Raw genomic sequence first — 23,117 nt, 5'->3', positions numbered from 1 at the left:
ATTGAAGGTAGGGATGTGTGTGAAGAGAATTTCATAAAGCAGAAGCAAGGGGGCTGAAGGCTCTGCCATCAAAGATAGAGATGAGAGAGGGGTGAGTGGGAAAAGTGGTTAACCAGAGTCAAACGTGGGGCGCAGATGGTGACATGGCGCTGAGAGGTTGCAAAGGTAGGCTGGAGCTAGGCCATGGAGCAGTCGCAAATAAAATAGTTAATACAGTAATATGGCACCATCTGTGTCACATCCTCTTGAAAATAAAGCCATGATGTGGAGATGCCGGTGATGGACTGGGGTAAGGACTTGCACAACATGAGGTTATAGTCCAACAGTTTTTAAATCACAAGCTTTCGGAGCTTACCCTTCACTCACCTGACGAAGGAGGAAAGCTCCGAAAGCTTGTGATTTAAAATAAGACTGTTGGACTATAACCTGGTGTTGTGCAAGTCCTTACATTTGAAAATAAAGGATTAATAAGCTGCATTATCTTGATCACTGAACAAACTATAGTGATGCTATACAGTGAGGAGATGTGTAGATGCTAAACAGTCTCAATAAACTCATGTAAAGAAACATTGGGACACTGCCACCATTCTTCATGTTCATAATAAATGCATAAACTTTCCTAACTGGCTTTAGGGGACACACTTAAAAAAGTATGATGTTTAATTGACCCGAGAATCTAAGAGCAATTTACTAAAGCACAGTAATTACACCTAGGTCTTAACTCAAAGGTTACACACACGGACTTCAATAGACCACTGCATTGCACCTTATGCTATAATGGTCCTCAAAGAATATGTTCCAACATTCCATAAGCAGCACTGCCAATTTTTAAAAAAACTATAATGTACAGTTATATCTAATATAAATAACTAAATATATACTCTACATAACATTTAATATAAATATCACAGCATTGGCATGAACCACTAGGAAAATGTTAGTATTGCACCAATTTGTGGAATCTAGAGACAAGTCGGAACAATGGACCATACACAGCTACGGAAATTAATTTTAAAAAGTGAATATTCAACTCAGTTCAAATAACTAGTTGAAATGTCACAGCTAAATAGCAAAAATGACCATGAGCAAACCTCAAAACACCAAGTACTAAATACAAGAAACAATGGGCTGGAATTTTCCATCTGGTGGCCTGCTGCAGATTAGCAACACTCCTGATGCAAAAATCTCTGATTCCCTTCTTCATTTCCCCTGTCAGATGCAACATTTGGGCCTATTGGATCTAGCAGTAGAACCTGAAACACAGCTACTGGGAAATTCATCCAGAGTGTGGGGTCATTGTTTCGGTGCGTCTATCAATCATACTCAGAACACATGCCTGGAATTAGTTTATCACAGTGTCAAGATTCACGTCGCATCTGATGCGTAAGGCTCTTGGAAAAATAACAGCCTGGAATTTTCTCCTAAAAGAGCCAAAGTGTTATTTAAGGGCAAATGGAAGAGCCACTTCCGGCTAGCGTACACGCAAAAAAACGGAAGTTGCTCTACGAGATCCCCTTGCTCGTTTGAAAGCTGCACGGGAAGGACAGTTCACTGGTGAAATGAATGGACCAGTGTGAAGTTGCTGCACTGCCCAGCTGGAAATAAACTAATCTACACAGAAAAAGGTACGCTGGGTTTTGTTGGTCTAAACTAACTTAACATTGTGCGAAGTCTTAATGACTGCCAAGCCACCCCTCTGGCACTGAAAATTAACTTTTAGAAATGTGAAGTCTCATTCCTTCTGATTTTAATTGGAGATTAAAATTATAAAATTTTTAAAAATAATTTAATTTTTTGTCTCATCTCCATCTTTCTTACCCTCTTGTTTTCTCTAACTGATTTTACATTGAATTAACTGTTGCGGCTTGCACTGCCTGGTTCTGACTGCACAGCTCAAAGATGCTTCAATGTGATTGGTTGAGGGAAGAGAGCAATCCTTTCCCTGTTCTCACAACTCAGGTGCCCGGGGTGGGGGCGGAAAGAAGAGGACGCTGCACTTTTTGCAGCTCACCAGTAGAGGAAGCAATAAAGCCAGCGGATCGTTTGTGGGCAAGTTTAAATCTAATGAGTGGCGGGCGCCACTCGTTCGCCGCTCAGAGCAAATTCCGGGCCAACGTTTCAGTACAGCTTTCAGTCTAGTCCTAAATGAGAGGAACACTTATCCTCTTAGTGAAAGGAGCCACTTTAGGAGAGGAAACATTACATCACAGATCAGCATTTTGACCATTTCTTGGTCCTCAGCAGTAGTTTCCTACACAGCACCTTTTTAAATTATAGGAAAACAATTGCAATGATAGGGACAGCTTTTTTAAAAATTACCAACCAGTAAAAAGCCACAACTGATCATCCAGACCAATGTAAACAAAGCAATCACACCAAGTGCAGACAAATTAAGTCAACATGCATGACCAGTTAAGCCAATAAAAGCAGCTTTTACTTACCAGACTGTTCCTGTCCTGCTTTTGAATCGATGGGAAGAACAATAGAAGGGAAAAAATAAAGTAAACTTTAAAAGCAAGGAGGAAACCAGCATTGGTCAGTGTTTGCTAATGCAAATTGAGAAGTTATCAGTAACAGTTTTTATATTAACAATGCAATAGAGTATACTGGTTGTCCATTTTCTGGAGGGCGGGGAAGAATTGTATCCCCACCCCATAATAAACCTGTCAAATAAAATGCAAAGAGTCAAATTCAGATAAATCCTTCAAACCTCAATCCTTAAATGTTTTTACATGCAATAAAATGATTTACAACAGGTAATATCAGTTTAAGCTGTGCCATTTTTAGTCTTGCATGAAGTTTGTGCCCATGATAATATTGAAACTCAAATATGCCACAAATATGATCTTATAGCACAGAAGGCATCCATTTGGCCATCGTGCCTGTGCCGGATCTTTGAAGAATCTATTCGATTAGCCCCACTTCCCAGTTTTTCTCCCCAACAGCCCTGCATTTTTTTCCTTTAAGTATATATCCAATTCCCTTATGAAAGTTACTACTGAGACTGCTTCCACCTGTTATCGACCCTCCTGCCAGAGGAAGCACTTTCTCCCGATCTACTCTAAAACCCCTCAATTTTGATTACCTCTTAAATCTCCCCTTAATATTCTGTTCTAAGGAGTACAATCCCAGCTGCTCGCCACTCGAAGAGACTAGGTGGGTTTATTACTTTTTTAAAAAAAAACGTGAAGTTTATACATTTTTTGAATCTTTTAGCAAATTAATTAAATTTTCAAAAATATAAGAGTGCAATAGATATTTTCAGGGGAAATTTATTTTACTTAAGTGCCCCATATTACCTAAAAGTTAAAAATTCGTTTCACTTACTAGTATCTCATGCACCTTCTGCTTTCACACTTTTTAAACTTACAAAATCCATGTTAGAAAACTCTTAAATCATGTGCTGCTCCAGTGACCTTATAAATAGGGAGCACCGATCACAGTTCATCATTCCTATTCATATGATGGAAGCAGAACTCCAGATGCTCACAGATGAATTCTACAAGTGTCTCCAGGATGCTCCCAATTAGAATTTTTAAAATCATAAGAAGTGCACAGACCATAGGATCTATGAGGAATGGATCTTTAAACGCTATAAAGATTTCCGATGAAAGTACAGCAGGTAGTTTTAATCCATGGGTTAGCCCACAGATACTCTGGAATTGTCTATTAAATCACAGCAGGATTCTCAGGAACAAAGACCTATTTACAAGGTAACACCACACATGGGAGCTGCAGGAAAAGCTCTAGAAGGGGCGAGCACGAGGGGGTGGCGGGCGAGAGAGTGGAGCTTGAACTCACAACCTCAGGACTCGAGGCAAGTGCTACCGCTGAGCCAGAAATTACACTAACCAGTGTTTTGAGAACATGATTCTGCAATTCTGTCCATTATTTTTTTTTTTTTTAAAGTATTTAATTGCACGTAGTGGTTGAATGAATAAGTTGTTTTTAAAACTTGTTACGGACACGAGCATAACACATTATACAAATATTAAAATTTTTTGGTAAGCGGTAAATAGCTTTTCACCAAAGATACTCTCCCAGACATTAACAAATTGGCCAAGTATATTTAGCTGGATTTATTTCCCATAAAAATATTACACGATAATGAAACTCCTCTTACCTCCTTTTGAGCAATGCCCATTCTGTCCCTCCAGTGCAACAAAAGTAAATCAACCTTTTCTTTGGCAAATTTTTCTACCTCTTTAGCAGCTCTTCCAGCCCGTCTTTGCCACTCTGGAAGCTTACCAAATTTACCAAATTGGTCCTGTTGGAATAGAGCAAAACGATTGAGAAATACACAATACACACCTGAGACAGAAAGTATTTGCAGGAAATTAATTAGAAGTCTGCATTTTTCAAATTTTACTTGAAAACAGGCTTGGCTCAACTGGGATAGAACCATAAGCACGGGTAACTACAAGTCTTATACGGGCTAAAAAAAACGTGCGCGCCTCAAGGATTTTCCATTGGTGTAGAGGAGGGATGGTTGTAGGCTTATGTCTCTCAGCAATCAGCTCCTGATCTGACCCTTACAGAACAATAAGCCAAGCCTGCAGAAGGAGGGAAAGAAATTGGCAGATGGTTCCTGATGGCCAGGTATAGGCTCTCAGGGAGGTGGTCACTTGCCTCCTTAGCTGTAATTGTCAAGCCACAGGTGTTAAAATAAATAAGAACATTGACCATGGTCCTTGCAAATTTCCCTCAAGTTTTTTTTATATAAAATTCATGCCAGATGTGGGTGTCGCAGGCAAGGCCAGCATTTATCGCCCATCCCCAGTTGCCCCACTTCTTGAACCACAGTTAACAGTTTAATGCAGCATAGTAGCTTGGCAGGCATCTTTAGCAAGCGATTAAGATATGTGACGGTTATCACTGATGTTGGACTGAATGCACATCTAGGCCATACTGGGCAAGAATGGCACGTTTCCTTCCCTGAAGGGCATTAATGAACCATTTAGGGTTTTACAACAATCCAACAGCTTCAGACACTTTTGCTGATAAGATTTTAATTCAAATTCTCATACTGCCACGGTGAAATTTGAACTCCTATTCTCTGGACTATTGGTCCAGGCTTCTGAATTACTAATCTAGTAACAATCACTGCACTACCATCTTTTCTGGGTGACTATTTTAAAGTACTGAGTTCCCTTCTCCCCTCCAAAGATTTTCCTCTCCATCTTCCCTTTCCCCCTGCCAAAGAGTAATTTTCTCTGGAAGAGGAGTGTTTCTATTTTGGTGACATACAAATTTGAAAATAAGCAACTATGGCAGAAGGGTCGAGAATCAGAGGACACAGATTTAGAGAGTGATTGGCAAAAAAACCAAAGGCGACATGAGGAAAAACTTTTTTTTAAAAACGCAGCGAGTAGTTATGATCTAGAATGCGCTGCCTGAAAGGGTGGTGGAAGCAGATTCGATCGTGGCTTTCAAAAAGGAATTGGATAAATACTGGAAGGGATAAAAATTTGCAGGGCTATGGGGAAAGAGAGTGGGACTAACTGGATTGCTCTTACAAAGAGCCGGCACAGGCTCGATGGGCCGAATGGCCTCCTCCTGTGCTGTAACCATTCTATGATTTTCACTCCAACAACACAAGAAGTTCGCACCATCCAGGATAAAGCAGCCCGCTTGATTGGCACCCCATCCACCACCCTAAACATTCACTTCCTTCACCACCGGCGCACAGTGGCTGCAGTGTGTACCATCCACAGGATGCACTGCAACAACTCGCCAAGGCTTCTTCAACAGCACCTCCCAAACCCGCGACCTCTGAAGGACAAGGGCAGCAGGCACATGGGAACACCACCACCTACACGTTCCCCTCCAAGTCACACACCATCCCGACTTGGAAATATATCGCCGTTCCTTCATCGTTGCTGGGTCAAAATCCTGGAACTCTAACAGCACTGTGGGAGAACCGTCACCACACGGACTGCAGCGGTTCAAGGCGGCGGCTCACCACCACCTTCTCAAGGGCAATTAGTGATGGGTAATAAATGCTGGCCTTGCCAGCAATGGCCACATCTCATGAACGAATAAAAAAAACCTACTTACCGTTGCAATTTTTACATTGTCCCTGATGTGCATCCTGTCGATCTCTTTTTCTGGTACTTGCTCTGTGCTATCAAGGTATGCTAGTAAGCCTGTTGGCTGAAAACAAACAAAAATGACTAAATACCAAATGTTTCCAAGTTATTAAAATTCCTTAAAAAGTCAGCTGATTGAGAATATCGAGAAGCACGAGATCATACAAATAGGCAATAACCAAGATTGAAACACCCAATTGGATTTGCAATCCCTAAATCATCTATTTCTGTTACAAACACCACAAAACCCTAACAAGCTACTACTGACTGAAGAATATATTTTAAAAACAAAACTTTTCCCTTTTTCTCGTAATGGGTCTTGAGAATATAATGCTGAGAAGCACGATAACCGTTGATACTTAACATACATTAGACAAGTACCCTAGCCCTGCACAAGACGTGATTAGAGATAGTGTTTCAGGCTAGATGAAGACACAGGTTATTGGGTTTCTACTCTGTTAAGAGATTCAATCAATATTTCCTATCAGCATACAGAAAAGAAAAACGAATGTTGGCTCAGCATGATTCAGTGAGCAGTTCAGCCATATCTCTGCAGGTTTGACCGGTCTGTACTGAGTAATCGCAACCTGGGCAGCAATTAGGGATGCTACAATTGCTCTCAGAAATCCTGCATTAGGGAGGGAGGCAACAGGAAAAAATGGCCCGGTCTCCTGCTCCTAATCACTATCCAGCAACTGTGCTTGTGTGGATGCCAAGCGACAAGATCCAGCTTGACAATGGTGCTGCACTTGAATAAAGAGAGATAAACGCTGCCAAGCTTCACAAGAGTGGGCAGGGGAGGTACCAGAGGACAACTAATTCCATAAAACTGCACCATAGCCACGAGTCAATTCCTTCAAGACATGAGAAAACTTAAGAAAAAAGTATGCAATCTCTCCTTTTAAGCTAGCCAGCTGCCAATATAGTCTGAGCAGAAACCAGGGTTTCCACCAAACCCAAAATGTCAGGTCTCTTCTGGGGCCCAATACCGAGCTATACTGACCAACAGAAAAAAAGTTATAAATACAACATTTGAGCCGACTGAGTTATAACAATGAGATCACAATTAGAGATAGGAGAAATGTATGAATCAAATACAAGGAAAGGAAATGGAGAACTAATCAAATTAGGAATAGCTGAGGGCATATGAAAAGAAAGCAAACAAACAACTAAATCCATCAATAAAAGGAGGAACTAATCAAATTATGCCAGTATTTAAGAAAATATTTCAGCTGTCAACTTAGGGGGGTAAATGGAGTTGAGGCTGGAGGTGTGTTGGTGTTTGTAGCAACCAAAGGTAAGTTCAGTTTTACAGACAAAACTGAAGGAAATTTTGGCTCATGCAGCTCAATGTCAGATTGGCAGGTGGAGACTGCGGCAATATCCAAGAAATCGACAGAAACAGCGATGAGTTAAAAGCTGGACCTCATGATTCAACATGTAGCCTGTAAATGAAAAGGAGGAAGGGGCAAAGGATAGACCTGTGAGGCACACCAGTGCATGGACAGGAGGAGAAAGCAGTAGCGGCAATGTGAAATCTAGTGCAGCCACGAAAGAGTATTGCCACAGAGGCTCATTGTTAAAGGGAGGTGTTAGAGGATGGAGTGGGCAACGGCATCCAATGTCTACATTTGAGATTTGTGACTGCTGTCTTTGGAGGAACTTGGTGTAATTTGTATTAAAAATGCCATCAGGTTAAATGCAGCTCTCAAGGAGTTAAATGCAGAGAACAGCAGAGCTGACAAATGGAGCTTAGGATTCAGACATGGCATCACAACAATGGTTTAGACACAAAGTTATGAGATTTCAGTGAACATTCACACCCACTGAGGAAGAGGTATTTTATTTGAGAATCCAGCGTGAAGAGTCTGCTGAGAATGTACTCTTGGGAGAAGGAGGTCGTCAGTTTGGTTGACAGGCCTACTGGCAAATCCATGAACAATTGAAGTAGTTGGAGGTCCTCGCCCTTCCATTTCTGGGAATACTCGAACATCGGTACTTTCCCCTTCTCTTGCCATACAACTGGTCCCCACAGCACCAAAGTGTATCATGCTAATCTTGAGTTTCCTATACTGAAAACAAAGATCTAAAAATAAATCAAATGTTTTGTACAAGGGATTGCAGGGAATGTGTTAATTTGGAGAGAAAGCTCTATATGCAATATGCAACAACTGATCAGCAGAGCAGCTCCTCTCATTCTGCTACTTCAGTTTTGTCAGCCCAAAAATTACATTGTAAACCAATGTATTTCTCACTTAAGGCCACACATCCATCTCATCCTTTTCTTTTCTAACATATTACAATAGGTGCTCTCCAGATACTTCTCTTGGTCGTGTGGTTGATAGTGAGGAGGAAAGCTGTAGACTGCAGGAAGATATTGATGGACTGGTCAGGTGGGCAGAAAAGTGGCAAATGGAATTCAATCCGGAGAAGTGTGAGGTAATGCATTTGGGGAGGGCAAACAAGGCAGGAGGATACTGAGAGGAGTAGAAGAAGTGAGGGACCTTTGAGTGCATGTCCACAGATCCCTGAAGGTAGCAGGACAGGTAGATAAGGTGGTTAAAAAGGCATACGGGATACTTTCCTTTATTAGCTGAGGCCTAGAATATAAGCAGGAGGGAGATTAAGCTAGGACTGTATAAAACATTGGTTCGGCCACAGCTCAAGTACTGGGTACAGTTCTGGTCACCACATCACAGGAAAGATGTGATTGCATGAGAGAACAGATTTATGAGGATGTTGCCAGAGCTGAAGAATTTTAGCTGAGAAAAGATTGGATAAGCTGGGGTTGTTTTCTTTGGACAAAGGAGGCTGAGGGGAGATTTAATTGAGGTGTACAAAATTATGACAGGACTAGATAGATTGGATAGGGAAGGACCTATTTCCCTTAGCAGAGGGGTCAGTGACCAGGGGGCATAGATTTGAAGTAATTGGTAGAAGGATTTGAGAGGAGCCGAGGAGAAATGTTTGCACCCAGAAGGTGATGGAGGTCCGAAACGCACTGCCTGAAGGGGTGGTAGAGGCAGAAACCCTCAGCTTATTTGAAAAGTACTTGGATGTGCACTTGAAGTGCCGTAACCTACAGGGCTACGGACCAAGTGCTGGAAAGTGGGATTAAGCTGGATAGCTATTTCTCGGCTGGCGCAGACATGATGGGCCGAATGGCCTCCTTCTGTGCCGTAACTTTGTATGATTCTCATAACCAGTGTTAAGGACCACTTTCACATGCAGATCTATGCTCCCTATGAAATAAAATGTGACATTATATGCAAAGTAATCTGGGAGGTAATGTGCCCCCTGTGAAAAATAACCACATATACTGCCAAAATGGTAACCCCGGACCTCTCCCATTGGCAGGCAATTAAGTCACACAGAAGTTATGCTGCAGCTATACAAAACCCTGGTTAGACCGCACCTGGAGTACTGTGAGCAGTTCTGGGCACCGCACCTTCGGAAGGACATATTGGCCTTGGAGGGAGTACAGCGTAGGTTTACTAGAATGATACCCGGACTTCAAGGGTTAAGTCACGAGGAGAGATTACACAAATTGGGGTTGTATTCTCGAGAGTTTCGAATGTTAAGGGGTGATCTGATCGAAGTTTATAAGATATTAAGGGGAACAGATAGGGTGGATAGAGAGAAACTATTTCCACTGGTTGGGGATTCTAGGAATAGGGGGCACAGTCTAAAAATTAGAGCCAGACCTTTCACGAGTGAGATTAGAAAACATTTCTACACACAAAGGGTTGTAGAAGTTTGGAACTCTCTTCTGCAAACGTCAATTGATACTAGCTCAATTGCTAAATTTAAATCGGAGATAGATAGCTTTTTGGCAACCAAAGGTATTAAGGGATATGGGCCAAAGGCAGGTATATGGAGTTAGATCACAGATCAGCCATGATCTTATCAAATGGCAGAGCAGGCACGAGGGGCTAAATGACCTACTCCTGTTCCTATGTATATTCCAGTTTACAAACTACAAATCTAATAAGAAAAAAAATGCAAATGCAAGAAATCAAAACAAAAACAGGTCAGTCTGTATCTGTAAAGAGAGGTTTATGTTTCAGGTATAAGACCCTTCAGAGCTGAAAGATACACAAACCAATTTTTAGGGTGGGAGAGACAACAGTTAGAGAAAATGCATGTGTTAAATGACCTGCTGCTTGAAACCCATTAGGTGAAAAAGATCTCAAATCAGAAAATTAATTGTAGCTGATTCCATTGAACCTACTTAGCACACTGCCCCTTGTTCCAAATTAATAAAAGTTGCAAAGCTTTGTTAAATCTTGTAACCTGGAACGCACGTCCAAGAACATTTTAGACTCGGGAAGTCTTTCGTTAACCTCTGCTCATATAGCAGTGCAGCAAGAAGGGAGCTGCTGACGTGGGAACAGGCTCCAGTTTAGATCTCTATCGGGCTCTGAGCATGGATCAGCCAACCACCGTCAGGACCGTCTGTGTAGGGATAAAGTTTGGATTAAGGGATATAAAGGGGTGGGCCCCAATTCGCCGGTATAAAACAGTCTGAAAGGCACCATTCAGTCTTGTTAGGCTGGAAACAAAACAAAGCACCATGGGATACTTGACTATGTTAGCCCTTTCCAAACTAACAGATAGGTTTAGCTGACCAAGGACATTCCAAGCTTTACTTAAAGAACGTTTAGAAGGAGTCTGTTCCTAAGAGATAAGAGTACAAAGGCGTATTGATGAAACATCTGCTGATGGTCTGGGGAAAGGAGTCAGTTGGCTGCATGATTCAATAGAGCTTTGGAGTTAAGCAGGCCATGTTCCCGCTGAAGATACCCTTGTTATCACTAAAGGGAGGTATGAGATAGCTCAAGAATGCGAAGTTAGAATGAAGCCTCTGCAGCCCATAAGCTTCTCACAGGGGGCACTCTAGTTCAAAGGGCAGGCCTAGTAGTTGATTGATTAACCCTACAAACCAATGATGTATCAATATTACCATGTATACATACCCATTAGTAATTAGTGGGTGTTGTCTAATAAACTGTATAAACTAAGTTGTATTGCCACTTTTCCTTTGAGAACAAGGTCTCCAGCTGGGGTGGCTGAGATTGTTCTCCCGTGTGCACTCGTAATAAACTATTGATCTGGGTAACACTCGAGTCTGTTAGTTCTGTTTTACCTTCCAGATTTTCCTCGCACACACAGTCTGAAATGCCTGCTACAACACTCATCCCCGGAATAATTAGCTTGATATCTTTCTCCTAACCCAGTAATAAAGTTTTTAAACAATTACACCTTTCTGGACAGAGCGAACAGTGACCTGTTGGCCATCTACCTCTTCACTGATCAGTTGGCAGATCCAACAGCCTGACTTGTTCACTGCCAGCCCACCTGGTCTCTGGCGTTTGTTTGTAAACAAGCTGAGACAGCTTTCACCCCCACTTATTTAATCTATGGCCATTCAATCCTTTTATCAAATGTAACTGAAGACAGAAGAGAAGAAACTCTAACGTGTCAAACCATCAGTCATAGTTGGTAGGTTTCCTGGTCTAGTGGGTGTATTCCATCATTTAAAATAGAGCCTTTTACGATTCAAACCAAAACAACCGTTCAAACAAGAGGGGGATAACCTGGCAACTACAGGCCAGTTAGCCTAACGTCAATGGTGGGCAAACAGACAAAATTGTCAGTTGAAAAAGTATGGGTTGACAATGACAGCCAGCACAGGTTTGTTAAAGGCAAATCATGTTTAATTAACTTGATTGAGTTCTTTGAAGACATAACAGAGAAGGTTGATGAGGGTACTGTGGTTGTTGTGTATATGGACTTTCAAAAGGCATTTGATAAAGTAGCATGATAGATTTGGTAGCAAAATTGAAGCCCATGGGGTTAAATGGACAGTGGCAGCGTGATACGAAATTGGCTACAGTGCAGAGAGTAGTGGCGAATGGTTGCTTTTTAGGCTGGTGAGAAGTATACAGTGGTGTCCCCCAGAAGTAGGTATTAGGACCCTGCTCTTTTTGATATATATTAATGACTTAGATATACAGGGCATAATTTCAAAGTTTGATGAGACAAAACTCAAACAGTGAGGAAGATAGCATCAGACTTCAGGAAGACAGACAGTTTGCTGAAATGGGCAAAAACAAGGCAAATGAAATTTAACAAGTGCAAAGTGATGCATTTTGGTAGGAAGAATGAGAGGCAATATCAACTAAATATTGATAAGTTTTAATAGAGTAGATCGGGAGAAACGGTTTCCACTGGCAGAAGGTCGATAACCAGAGGACACAGATTTAAGATAATAGGCAAATAAACCAAGATGAGGAGAATTTTTATTAAACGCAGGGAGTTATGATTTGGAATGCACTGCCTGAAGCAGTGGGTGCATGAAGCAGATTCAACAATAACTTTCAAAGGGGAAGGTTGTATACTTGAAGGGGAAAAATTTGCAAAGCTATGGGGAAAGAGCAAGACTTATTGGATAGCTCTTTCCAAGAGCCGGCACAGGTACAATGGGCTGAATGGCCTCCTTCTATGCTATATGTTGTCTATATCATGTATAAAATTTAATAACCATGAATCTCTTCAGAAGTCACAGCCTTGTCAATTTCTTTTGAAACCAGTTATGTTTCTGGTCAATCACACTTACACTTCACTCATAAGTTGACCACAGTTCTGTTAAAGGAATTATCTAAACTGCCCATTTAATTTGCTTATCCAGAATGTATGCTGCGGTTCTAGAATCATGTACATGGGAAAAATTGAATGTTTCCAATTTATCAAATCCCTTCATACTCAACTAAGTCTCCCCTTACTTTTTTTTCAAGGCATAAAGTCAAAAATTACAACAAAAAAAAATCAGGAGTATGAGAACGGATAGCTCAGTGCTGCCACAGGCATGACAGACCAAATGTCCTCCTGCACTACAACATTCAATGATTCTGGTTCCAAGGCCAACAATCACGCTACACAGAGTCCCACAAGTTATGGTATTAATCTTGTACATATGAAAATATCTTGCATTAAATAATACAAAAACATCACAAGTGTTAATATCTGTCAAGCTCAAATTGCTTACTACTTCAATGAATAGCAGGCAACCAAAGCCACAACACAACACATACAGGCCATTGGCCAACCAGTGTCACCGTTTATCCTCCATGCAAGCAAATAAATCAATCACACTTACCCACACTGTCCCATATCCCTTTATCCCCTTTTCCTTCAATGATAGTTCTGCCTCAACTACTAACCCTGGAAGTGAATTCCACAGTAGATCAACTCTGTGCAAAGTTTCCCTTGATCCCTCATCTAAATCTCTTAAATTTACTTTTGTACATGTCGTCCATCCCTAGTTGCCCTGAGGTGGTGCTTGTGGGCCACCTGCTTGAACCGCTGCAGTTCTGATAATGAAGGCACTCAACACTTATGTAAGGAGTTCCAGGATTTTGACTCAGCGATGAGGAAGGAATGGCAAAACACGTCCAAATCAGAATGCTGTGTGACTTGGAGGTGATGATATACCTGCTGCCCTAGTCTCTCTAAGTGGAGGGGGTCGCAGATTTGGGAGGTATTACCGAAGATCCATGGCAAGTTGTTGCGTCTTGTAGATAGTTCACCACCTTTGCCATTACAACACACAGCCACCTACTTTCCCGAGCAAAGAATCTCCTACAACTAGTCTCTGTGACCAAGACTTTTGACCTCTGTGGCTTTGTCTACGCTGTCCTCTACAGTAATCTTTTCTTCCGGGACCTCGTTTCCTTCAGCAACCTTGGCCAGTGATCTCATGGGTATCGTCCCTGGCATTCTTAATCTTTCCCCAACTTTAATCCATTCAGTATCCTCATTTCCTTGGCTTCACTCATCAGTTGACTCCATACATGTCCTTGGTTATATTAGTCTCCAGCTCCACTCCCTGGGTCTGATGTTAGCCTGGGCATTTCACGGACCTGTGAGATAGCTCACCGACAAAATGTAATACAATCCAGCACCCTCAAAAATCCCCTCATTTTTGTCCAACCCAGTAAATTCCTGTACCTTGCCCAGGCTACTGCCATTTCTTTAAGCTTACTGACGAGATAGTTGTTGTATCTTTTTACCCATCTTAAAATCTGGCCGTCTCGTTTGAGACCATTCCACAGCAAATCCCTTTCACGGCCGCCACCTTCATTTTATTTCCCTCGCATGCTGCTCCTTTAATCTATTCTCTCCCATTTGCTCTCTTTTAGTTGAACTATCATTTTTGATTTTATTGCTTTCTAGTGTCCCTCTAATTTTTTTGCTTCTTTCAGGTATTTTCTAATAATGGCTTGCCTTAGTGAACCATGTATTGTGTGTTCACAGTGGTTTGGGGGGGGAGGGGTCTATTACAGCTTAGTGCCTCTCCACTGCCTTCTAACGTCAATCTCTCTCCGGTGCTGTGCTTTTTGAAAAAAAAGTCGTCGCCACTATCCTTTTAGTGCCAAAAAGGACAGTTTGTTGGTACCTCAGATCCTTACTCCCCTCTGTTTATCGGAGTACTGACCCTCCATGCAATGGAGCTCTCTCATGAAGTATTTCACTATTTTGCTACCAATCTTCTGGCCAGATATTGACAGTTCCCAATGGAGTCCATAACCCACCTTTATATTATGCAATCAATGACCTTCAGTATGCCTGGATTTCTTGAGCTACTTTGCAATCATGGGAACCTTCCAGAAGAGCAGCCACACCAACCAACCAGAAGCTGCTGACATGTCCTCTTTACAGCCTTCCATTTTCTGTATTTTTATGTTTGTATTCTGGATATGGTCAAAGATGATACCACTGTATTGCTTCATTTACTAATACCCGATCAACTAAACTCTGATCTAGTGCTACACTCTCCTTTGTTCTCACTGCTTTAAAACAAATAATTCATCAGCTGCATAAACTCATGCTCAGATTACATAGAATTACACAGAATGTACAGCACAGACACAGGCCATTTGGCCCAACAGGTCCATCCCAGTGTTCATGCCCCACACGAGCCTCCCCCTTCATCTAACCCCATCACCATATCCTTCATATTAGGGATATCTCCCATAATTGCTGTTGGTTACCAAGCAACCATCTGTTTTATTACCTTCCTTAGGACTAACCATGGACCCGGAACATAACAGTAACATTTTCCCCTATCCCTTAGGTTCCTTTAGTTCTATTCAGATATTCAGGCCTATTTCCGATTTTTGGCAATCACATTTCATCCCTCCCTGACAAATAATGTTAATCCACTTCCTATCCTGCCTTCTGTTGATTTAACACAATGAAACTTTTGAAGGTTAATTCCCCATTTATCATTATTTTTCCATCTACTTTCTTCCTCTTCACTGATGCTTATTTTCTTCAAACTTTTTTAAAAATTCATTCATGGGATGTGGGCGTTGCTGGCAAGGCCAGCATTTATTGCCTATCCCTTAATTGCCTTTGAGAAGGTGGTGGTGAACCACCTGCTTGACAACTGAGTGGCTTGCTCGACCATTTCAGAGGGTGATTAAGAATCAACCACATTGCTGTGGGTCTGGAGTCACATATAGGCCAGACCGGGTAAGGACGGCAGGTTTCCTTCCCTAAAAGGACATTAGTGAACCAGATGGGTTTTTACGACAATCCAGTAGTTTCATGGCCACCACTACGGATACTAGATTTTTTTAATTCCAGATTTTATTTAATTGAATTTTAAATTCCCTAGCTGCCGTGGTGGGATTTGAACTCATAACTCTGGGTTATTAGTCCAGGCCTTTGGATTACTAGTCCAGTAATATAACCACTATGCTACCGTACCTTTGCATTAGTATAAATGCAATAAGGTTTTGCATAACCTGTCGACTCCATTTTCCTTTTCAATTCAGTTCACCTACCAAACTGTTGGCCTGGTCTTTCCTCTCCTTGCATCATTTCTATGGATTCCTTGCTCTTGATCTGTCTTTCATACACAGCATGCTTTCACCCTTTTGATATAAAATAATCTAAGGAGAGCATTATACAGGAGAATCCTCTGCTTCCCTCAATAGCTAATCATTGTGCTCTTCATTCCAGTGAAATCTCAATTAATCTTCAGTTTGCATTACCCTCCCAGGGAGGGGCCAGGAGTCCTCCCCATTAGGGCACATAACTCAGGACCATTAAGTGGCAATATTCCTGACAGTACTGTGTCTTCTACTGCATTATCAGGGCCCTACTGGTGCTGAGGTCATTAACACTGTTTAGAGTAACAAAGTTTTGAAGGTGATCATAAACTGAAGTTCTCAGGACTTCAAAATTTTGCCCAAACATAGCTGCCTGCTACAGTGATCAAGGGAGTAATTTTAACCACCCTAAACATTCACTCCCTTCACCACCGGCGCACTGTGGTTGCAGTGTGTACCATCCACATGATGCACTGCAGCAACTCGCCAAGGCTTCTTCAACAGCACCTCCCAAACCCGCGACCTCTACCACCTAGAAGGACAAGAGCAGCAGGCACATGGGAACACCACCACCTGCACGTTCTCCTCCAAGTCACACACCATCCCGACTTGGAAATATATCGCCGTTCCTTCATAGTCGCTGGGACAAAATCCTGGAACTCCCTTCCTAATAGCACTGTGGGAGAACCTTCACCACACGGACTGCAGCGGTTCAAGAAGGCGGCTCACCACCACCTTCTCGAGGGCAATTAGGGATGGGCAATAAATGCCGGCCTCACCAGCGACACCCACATCCCATGAACGAATATAAAAAAACAGGTGGGTTGGGGACTGGCAGGAAGTTAAAAATAATTGGTTTTGGGTCACGAGCGCAAAATTTTGACTCTGCATTCCCAGTGGTAGCCTGTACTTTCACCGCCCACGTTAAACCCAGAAGTGAAGCCTGGTTGCGGTCGCGACCCAAAAACACTATTTTCAACTCCCACCCGCCCCCAACCCACCCACTCTTGGGTGTTAAAATTAACCCCCCACCCCCCCCAAAGTCTCTTGAATAGAACTTCGCCATGGCTCAAAAAAACTAAAGCATCCTCTAAGGCTCGAGACCAAACCAAATTCAGCGCAGAGGGGTGGGAAAAGCATGATTTCTGCCAGAACTGATCATAGAGACAGACATTTTTGTGATTTCCTTCTTCCATGGTTCGGTGTACACGATATGCAGAATGTTTTCTAAACAACACACTCCAGGGGATTAGTACAAATCTCAGTGTACAAAAAGAGAGCGGGAAACGGATCATTTAAAATTACTTACCAAAATGCGTTTCAGCAAATTCAGTGCTGTTGGATTTTCTGCTGTCCAAAGGCCCACCAAATGTCTACTTAACTGCCTGAAAGAGTACAATTTTTTCATTTAAAAAAAATAATAAATTAGGAGTTTAGTAAACAATACTGTAGTAAAAAGCATACGTACCTATTAGTCAGCATACGCTGATCTGCACTAACTGTAAACATTGATGTATGTAAATGGGCGGGTAGAGCACCTTCACTTAAGGCAAGTTCCTGCATCTTTGTAGCTATTTCCTTGTCACCTTCCTTGTTGGGAACAAAAACAGTTGGTTTTGTTTGTAAATGTGTTTTCAGTGAAGTGAGATGCAACAGTGTGAAAATGTCCACTTTCATCCCCCCCGCCACTGAAAATATCATACTCCCCCAGAGCCAGGCGCAGGGTAACATTCTATGATTCCAAGATAAGTTATTTGAACTGGTGAACTAAAGTGCTACAATCAGATCACTATGTCCATGTCACTGAACATCATGCCCACTCCCCTTCCAAGCTAGTTTGAACCCAGACTAGTGAAGAATTGACAGTCAATAGGTTTAAATTTTCAGCCGGTACAAGTATTAGTTCAGATTAGTTTTCCCACATTTTACATTTCTGGTAGTAGTGCAATGCTGTCTCAGTGAAAACTAGATGTTCATAAACAGCTGTCAGCTTTTTTCCCCCACTATAAGTTACAATCAACTTAAACATTCTGTAATTCTGAGACAGAGTGCAGAGTGTGAAGCTCACTAATCTCTATCGTTGAACAAAACTGTAAGCCTCCTGTTGGCACTATGCAGTCCATCACCAGGACACCCATGGCCAAAAAGTAGAGCTGCAATTTTCAGAACAAGGCCGAAATTGGAGAATGTCAAAATGTCAGTCAGAGTTGCTCATGCCAGGTTTTTGGTGAATCTAGTGCACCAATCACCAGTACCAACGTACAGGCAACCGTTATGGAGAAATCAATTTCCCTTCCTGCTTGATGATTAATGAGGTGAATGACTAGATTTTTTGAGAATTTTTGCAGAGCTAGCAAAATAGCCCACAGCTCATCGGTCCTTACCATTAGTACACTGGGCCAATTTTCTACTTGAGAAGGAAGTGTTCAGATGATAAAAGTTGAAAAAACTTGTAAGAGGAAAAAATGCTCACAGAAGAGTTCAAGAACCAGAATATTTTAAAAATTAAGAAATTAGTAGTAAATGAATGTACGCAGAGATACTTCAGACAAGAGATATATAGAATGCAAATTGTAATGACTTACATTTATACAGCGCCTTTAACGTAGTAAAATGTCCCAAGGTACTTCACAGGGGTGTTACCTGACAGAATTTGACACCAAGCCACATAAGGAGATATTAGGACAGGTGACCACAGGCTTGGTCAAAGAGATAAGGAGCACCTTTAAAGGAGAGGGGTAGAGGCGCAGAGAGATTTAGGGAGGGAGTTCTAGAGCTTAGGGCCAAGGCAGCTGACATCATGGCCACCAATGGTGGAGCAATTAAAATCAGGGATGCACAAGAGGCCAGAACTGGAGTGCAGAGATCTTGGAGGGTTATAGGTCTAGAGGAAGTTAGAGATAGGGAGGGTCAAGGCCATGAAGGGATTTGAACACGGATGAGAATTTTAAATTTGAGATGTTACGTGACCGGAAGCCAATGCGAGCATAGGGGTGATGGGTGAGCAGGACATGGTGCGTGTTAAGATATGGGCAGCAGAGTTTTCGATGCGCTCAAGTTTACAGAGGGTGCAAGGTGGGAGATCAGCCAGGAAAGCATTGGAATAGTCGAGTCTGGAGATATCAATGGCATGGATGGGAGTTTCAACAGATGGGCTGAGGCAGGGGCGGAGATAGGCGATGTTAGAGGTGGAAGTAGCAGTCTTGATGACGGAGAGGATATAGGGTCGGAAGCTGAGCTCAGGGTCAAATAGGTCCAAGGTCCAAGGTATGTCAAGGTTGTAACAGTCTGGTTCAGCCTGAGACAATGGTCAGGGAGACGAGGGTGCAGTCGGAGGAAATTTCTGGTCATCCAATAATGGATGTCAGACAAGCAGCGTGACAAATCAGACCTGGGGCAGGGATTGAGCGAGATGGTGGTGAGGTAGAGCTTGGTTAAGTATGCACTGTAATACTCACCTCTATAAGAGCTTTCATAACTAAACCAGCACCTTTCACAATAGCCATGGAAGGGTGCTAGGAATGAAAAGAAAAGTGGTTTTAGATAAAAATGATTGTTAAACACCATCTTTAAACACGGACACAAGAGTCATGGAGTGTGACTACCCACTTAGAAGGGTGCTTATTCTGAGATGGCAAAACATTTTCCAAAGAACAGCTTTAGCCTTTAAATTACAATGTCTGTCCAATAGCCCTCAGTCAATGTGCAAAGCCCAGGTTTGTGTTAGGTTTCATTTCTTCCACTCCCTTTTTCCTCTCCCCCCTTCAGTATGTTAGAATACTTGATACATAAAAAGGAATTGTCGGGTCAATTGGATCAATAATTTGGAATTTTTAATTCAAGAATCACGACTAAGTAGATAATCTTGCTCCAAATTATCTAAACATCCAAGTAGCATAATCCACGGAGAAAGTTGGATCTGTCAACGGTTACCTACACCTGCAATAAGGACAAATCTACCAAAGTAGATAGATTTAGACAGCATTTAGCAGAAATATGACTACCAATATGGCAGTCTTACGAATTTTAGCAGTTAACATTTTGAAACTTTACCCAAGAAACTGCAATAAAATAGAATGACCCATCAGTAGAAAGAAAACCACCTGGAATGGTTTCAGTATGCAGCCCTCCAGCCTTTGTAAGAAAAAAAAGTAGTTGCCTAGTTTTGCAGTGATCCTTGGTTCTGAGAGCCCCATCACAATGGCCAGAGTTCCTTTCACATTATAAGGCTGGTAACTGGAGGGTTTCCCTTTCATTAAAAGGGTTTTACTACATATATTGGGAGACCCTCAACAACTTGCATTTATATAGCTTGTCTAATGTAGAAAAACATCCCAAAGCACTTCACAGGCATAATCAGACAAAAGTGGACACTAAGCCAATGGAGGGGATATTAGGAGAGGTGACCAGAAGTTGGTCAAAGAGGGTCTTAAAGGGGAAAGAGGGAGGTGGAAAGGCAGACAGGTTTAGGAAGGGAATTGTAGAGCATGGGGCCCAGATGCCTGAAGGCATAGCTGCCAATAGCAGGAGAGAATGCACAAAAAGGCCAGATTCAGATGAACAGGAAATTCAAGGGAGGTTTGTTGGGCTGGAGCAGATTACAGAGATAGGGAGGGGCAAGGCCACAAAGTGATTTAAACACAACTATGAGAATTTTAAATGGGATGTGTCGTGGAACAGAGAGCCAATATAGGTCAGCAAGGACAAGGGTGATAGGAACCTGGTACAAGATAGGATATGGACAGTGGAGTTTTGGATGTGCTGAATTTTACAAAGGGTGGATGACAGGAAGCCAGTCATGGGAGCATTGGAATAGTCGAGTCTGGAGGTGACAAAGGCATGGATCAGATTTTCAGCCGATAACCCGAGGCAGGTGATGTTAGGGAAATTAAATTAGGTGATCCAGTCAGCCTAACGTCGGTGATGGGGAAACTTTGAGACAATAATTCACAACAAAATTAATTGGCACTTGGAAAAGTATGGAGTAATAAACGAAAGTCAGCATGGATTTGTTAAAGGAAAATCGTGTTTGACTAACTTGATTGAGTTCTTCGATAAAGCAATGGAGGTGGCTGATGAGGGTAGTGCAGTCGATGTGTATATGGACTTTCAAAAGGCATTTGATAAAGTACCACATAATAGACTTGTTAGCAAAATTAGAGTCATGGGATTAAAGGGGCAGGGACAGCACAGATATAAAATTGGCTAGGGGACAGAAAGAATTAGTAGTGGGGTGATCGGTTATTTTTCCAGACTGAAGGGAAGTATACAGTGCTGAACCTGTGCATACTTTGAAATTATACCCTGTATACCCATGACACGAAACTTGGGAACGTAGGAAATAATGTGGAGGATAGCAACAGACTTCAGGAAAGACAGTTTGGTGAAATGAGCAGACGAAATTTAACAGGGACGTGTGAACTGATACATTTTGGTAGGAAGAATGAGGAGAAGCAATATAAACTAAATGGTATAATTTTAAAGGGGGGTACAGGAACAGAGACCTGGGGGTGTATGTACACAACTTGAGAAAGCAGTTTAAAAAGTATATGGGATCCTGGGCTTTATTAATAGAGGCAGAGTATAAAAGAAAAAAAAAAGTTATGCTAAACCATTACAAAACACTGGTTAGGCCTCAGCTGGAGTCTTGTGTTCCATTCTGGACACCATACTTTAGGAAGGATGTAAAGGCCTTAGAGAGGGTACAGAAGAGATTTACTAGAATGGTATCAGTGATGAGGGACTTCAGTTACGTGGATAGACTGGAGAAGCTGAGGTTGTTCTCCTTAGAGAAGAGAAAGTTAAGAGGTGATTTGATAGGAGTGTTCAAAACCATGAACAGTTTTGATAGAGTAAATGTGAAACTGTTTCCAGTAGCACTAGGGTCAGTAAGCAGAGGACACAGATTTATGATCGGCAAAAGAAACAGAAGCAATATTTTTTTCATGCAGAGTTATGATCTGGAATGCACTGCCTGAAAGGGTGGTGGAAGCAGATTCAATAGTAATTTTCAAAAGGGAACTGGATAAATACTTGAAGGGAAAAAATTTACAGGGTTATGGGGAAAGAGCAGGGGAATGGGACTAATTTGATAGCTCTTTGAAAGAGCCGGCACGGACACGGTGGGCCGAATGGTGGCCTTCTGTGCTGTAACATACCATCAATTATAGTATGACACTATGATAGTAATGGAGAGTGTATGGGGTTGGAAGATCAGCTCAGGGTCACATAGGACACAAAGGCTGCGATCAGTCTAGTTCTGGCTGAGAATCTGGCCAGGGAGGTAGATGGAATCAATAGTGAGGGTATGGAGTTTGTGGCAGGGATTGAAGAAACAAGCCCCAGCCTGTTCAATCTTTTCTGAAAGGCTTAACCTCTCAGTTCTGAGAATTTTCTTTTTTTTTTAATATTCATTCATGGGATGGGGGCATCGTTGGCAAGGCCAGCATTTATTGCCCATCCCTAATTGCCCTCAAGAAGGTGGTGGTGAGCCGCCGCCTTGAACCACTGCAGCCCGTGTGGTGAAGGTTCTCCCACAGTGCTGTTAGGAAGGGAGTTCCAGGATTTTGACCCAGCGATGAAGGAACGGCGATATATTTCCAAGTCAGCATGGTGTGTGACTTGGAGGGGAACGTGCAGGTGGTGTTGTTCCCATGTGCCTGCTGCCCTTGTCCTTCTAGGTGGTAGAGGTTGTGGGTTTGGAAGGTGCTGTCGAAGAAGCCTTGGCGAGTTGCTGCAGTGCATCTTGTAGATGGTACACACTGCAGCCACAGTGCGCCGGTGGTGAAGGGAGTGAATGTTTAGGGTGGTGGATAGGGTTCTAATCAAGCAGGCTGCTTTGCCCTGGATGGTGTCGAGCTTCTTGAGTGTTGTTGGAGCTGCACTCATCCAGGCAAGTGGAGAGTATTCCATCACACTCCTGACTTGTGCCTTGTAGATGGTGGAAAGGCTTTGGGGAGTCAGGAGGTGAGTCACTCGCCACAGAATACCCAGCCTTTGACCTACTCTTGTAGCCACAGTATTTACGTGGCTGGTTCAGTTAAGTTTCTGGTCAATGGTGACCCCCAGGATGTTGATGGTGGGGGATTCGGCAATGGTAATGCCGTTGAACGTTAAGGAGAGGTGGTTA

At 42.3% G+C, this 23,117-nt stretch overlaps 1 protein-coding gene across 5 annotated transcripts in view; it reads right to left on the bottom strand.

The window, feature by feature from the left end:
- Nucleotides 1-23,117, bottom strand: part of LOC137334859 (dnaJ homolog subfamily C member 13) — a 270,037-nt gene that overhangs the window by 150,062 nt on the left and 96,858 nt on the right. For 3 of the 5 annotated variants that reach the window (XM_067999895.1, XM_067999912.1, XM_067999921.1), the window contains exons 16-21: nt 19,447-19,503; nt 17,457-17,578; nt 17,298-17,373; nt 6,058-6,153; nt 4,124-4,267; nt 2,442-2,459 (exon numbers count right to left, since the gene is read on the bottom strand). In XM_067999895.1, coding sequence (XP_067855996.1) covers nt 2,442-2,459; nt 4,124-4,267; nt 6,058-6,153; nt 17,298-17,373; nt 17,457-17,578; nt 19,447-19,503 — 513 coding nt within the window. The remainder of the gene's footprint in view (nt 1-2,441; nt 2,460-4,123; nt 4,268-6,057; nt 6,154-17,297; nt 17,374-17,456; nt 17,579-19,446; nt 19,504-23,117) is intronic. The other 2 variants (XM_067999904.1, XM_067999928.1) reach the window with 1 other exon arrangement.

Source organism: Heptranchias perlo, chromosome 2, assembly GCF_035084215.1.
Source record: "Heptranchias perlo isolate sHepPer1 chromosome 2, sHepPer1.hap1, whole genome shotgun sequence".
Classification (NCBI taxonomy): domain Eukaryota; kingdom Metazoa; phylum Chordata; class Chondrichthyes; order Hexanchiformes; family Hexanchidae; genus Heptranchias; species Heptranchias perlo.
This window is presented reverse-complemented; position numbering and strand designations above follow the sequence as displayed.